At 41.5% G+C, this 1,457-nt stretch overlaps 1 protein-coding gene across 6 annotated transcripts in view; it reads right to left on the reverse strand.

Moving 5' to 3' along the window:
* Positions 1–348: 348 nt before the first annotated feature.
* The window catches only part of SCN3A (sodium channel, voltage-gated, type III, alpha subunit), a 131,604-nt gene continuing 130,495 nt past the window's right edge, over positions 349–1,457 (reverse strand). For all 6 annotated transcript variants that reach the window (XM_006867001.1, XM_006866997.1, XM_006866999.1 and 3 more), the window contains one exon: positions 349–1,457. In XM_006867001.1, the coding sequence (XP_006867063.1) occupies positions 349–1,457 (1,109 nt within the window).

Raw genomic sequence — 1,457 nt, forward strand, 5'->3', positions numbered from 1 at the left:
CAGATATGGAAATTAAAAATAGAGTGGATGCAAGTATTGTACTAAAGGTGTTTGGTGTAGTTATAATGATCACTTTGCACAACTATCCCTACAGTCTAGGTAGCCATTAAGTTTCTCCTCAGCAGTGTCAGCTGGTAATGAAAACAGCAACCTCTTGTCAATGTTGATACCCTGTCTCACAGAGTTGCAGTGACAAGGAGGCCACTGTCTTGTTATAGGCACTGACCATTAGTATTTGTTAAAACAGTCAGTTTGGCATAAATCTCCTCTGGGAGTCCAGTTGACACATATACTTTACCTTCATAGGCTGTAAACAATTGATCACAAAGATAATTTTTTGTTTCTTTTTTACTTTTGATTTTCTCTGAGCTCTTTTCCTTTGTTTTCTTTTTCTGGTCTGTCTTTCTCAAACTTTTCTTTGTCAGGCTTTGTTACACTATCATAGGAAGGAGGAGAGGTGGTAGAAGAACTTCCATCTGTTTTTTCTGGGGTGGAATTCCCATTTAATTTGTCAATAATCATGTCTTCTTTTATAGGTAAGTCAATCCTCCCTTTGATAGCTTCTTTGTTATACTTACTTGAGACCTTTTTTAATCTTTGCTTTAAAAGGTAACATCTAAAATTACGCTGAATGATAGCAGCAGACACTTCCTCTTGTTTGCGTTTCAAAGTGGTCGTTATGGGCTCATAAGAGACTTTGGAGGGATTTGAGGCCATGAATCGATCCTCCATTTGTATTCGAAGTGCATCCATCTCTCCACTCTCACCCAAAACACGCTTTGTAAAGGCAAATAAAATGTCGAGGCAGTGGATCCGGTCACCACTGACCATGGGCAGATCCATGGCAATGAGCTGGACTTTATTTGGTTTTGCTATAAGTAGAGGAGGATCCAGGGCAGATGCAAAATCAGAGAGCTTGGAGAACTCAATAAACTGAGTTGCATCTGGATCAAACTTCTCCCAAACCTCATAGAACATCTCAAAGTCATCCTCACTCAGGGGTTCTGCACTTTCTTCAGTAGCAACACTGAAGTTCTCCAGGATGACAGCGATGTACATGTTCACCACAACCAGGAATGAGATGATGATGTAACTGACAAAGAAGAAAATCCCAACAGATGGGTTGCCACAGTCTCCCTTAACTGAGCTTCCAGGATGAATTGTGTCAGGGTCACAATCAGGTGGTGAACTGTTGAGAATAGGTGCCAGCAATCCATCCCAGCCAGCGGAGGTGGTAATTTGGAATAGGCAGATCATACTATTGCCAAAGGTTTCAAAGTTGAACATGTCATCAATTCCAGCTTCCTTTTTAACATAGGCAAAGTTGGACATTCCAAAGATGGCGTAGATGAACATGACCAGGAAGAGCAGGAGGCCGATGTTAAACAAGGCAGGAAGGGACATCATCAAAGCAAACAGCAGTGTTCGGATTCCCTTTGCCCCTTTGATCAGACGCA

This window comes from Chrysochloris asiatica, unplaced genomic scaffold, assembly GCF_000296735.1.
Source record: "Chrysochloris asiatica unplaced genomic scaffold, ChrAsi1.0 scaffold00099, whole genome shotgun sequence".
NCBI classification, from domain to species: domain Eukaryota; kingdom Metazoa; phylum Chordata; class Mammalia; order Afrosoricida; family Chrysochloridae; genus Chrysochloris; species Chrysochloris asiatica.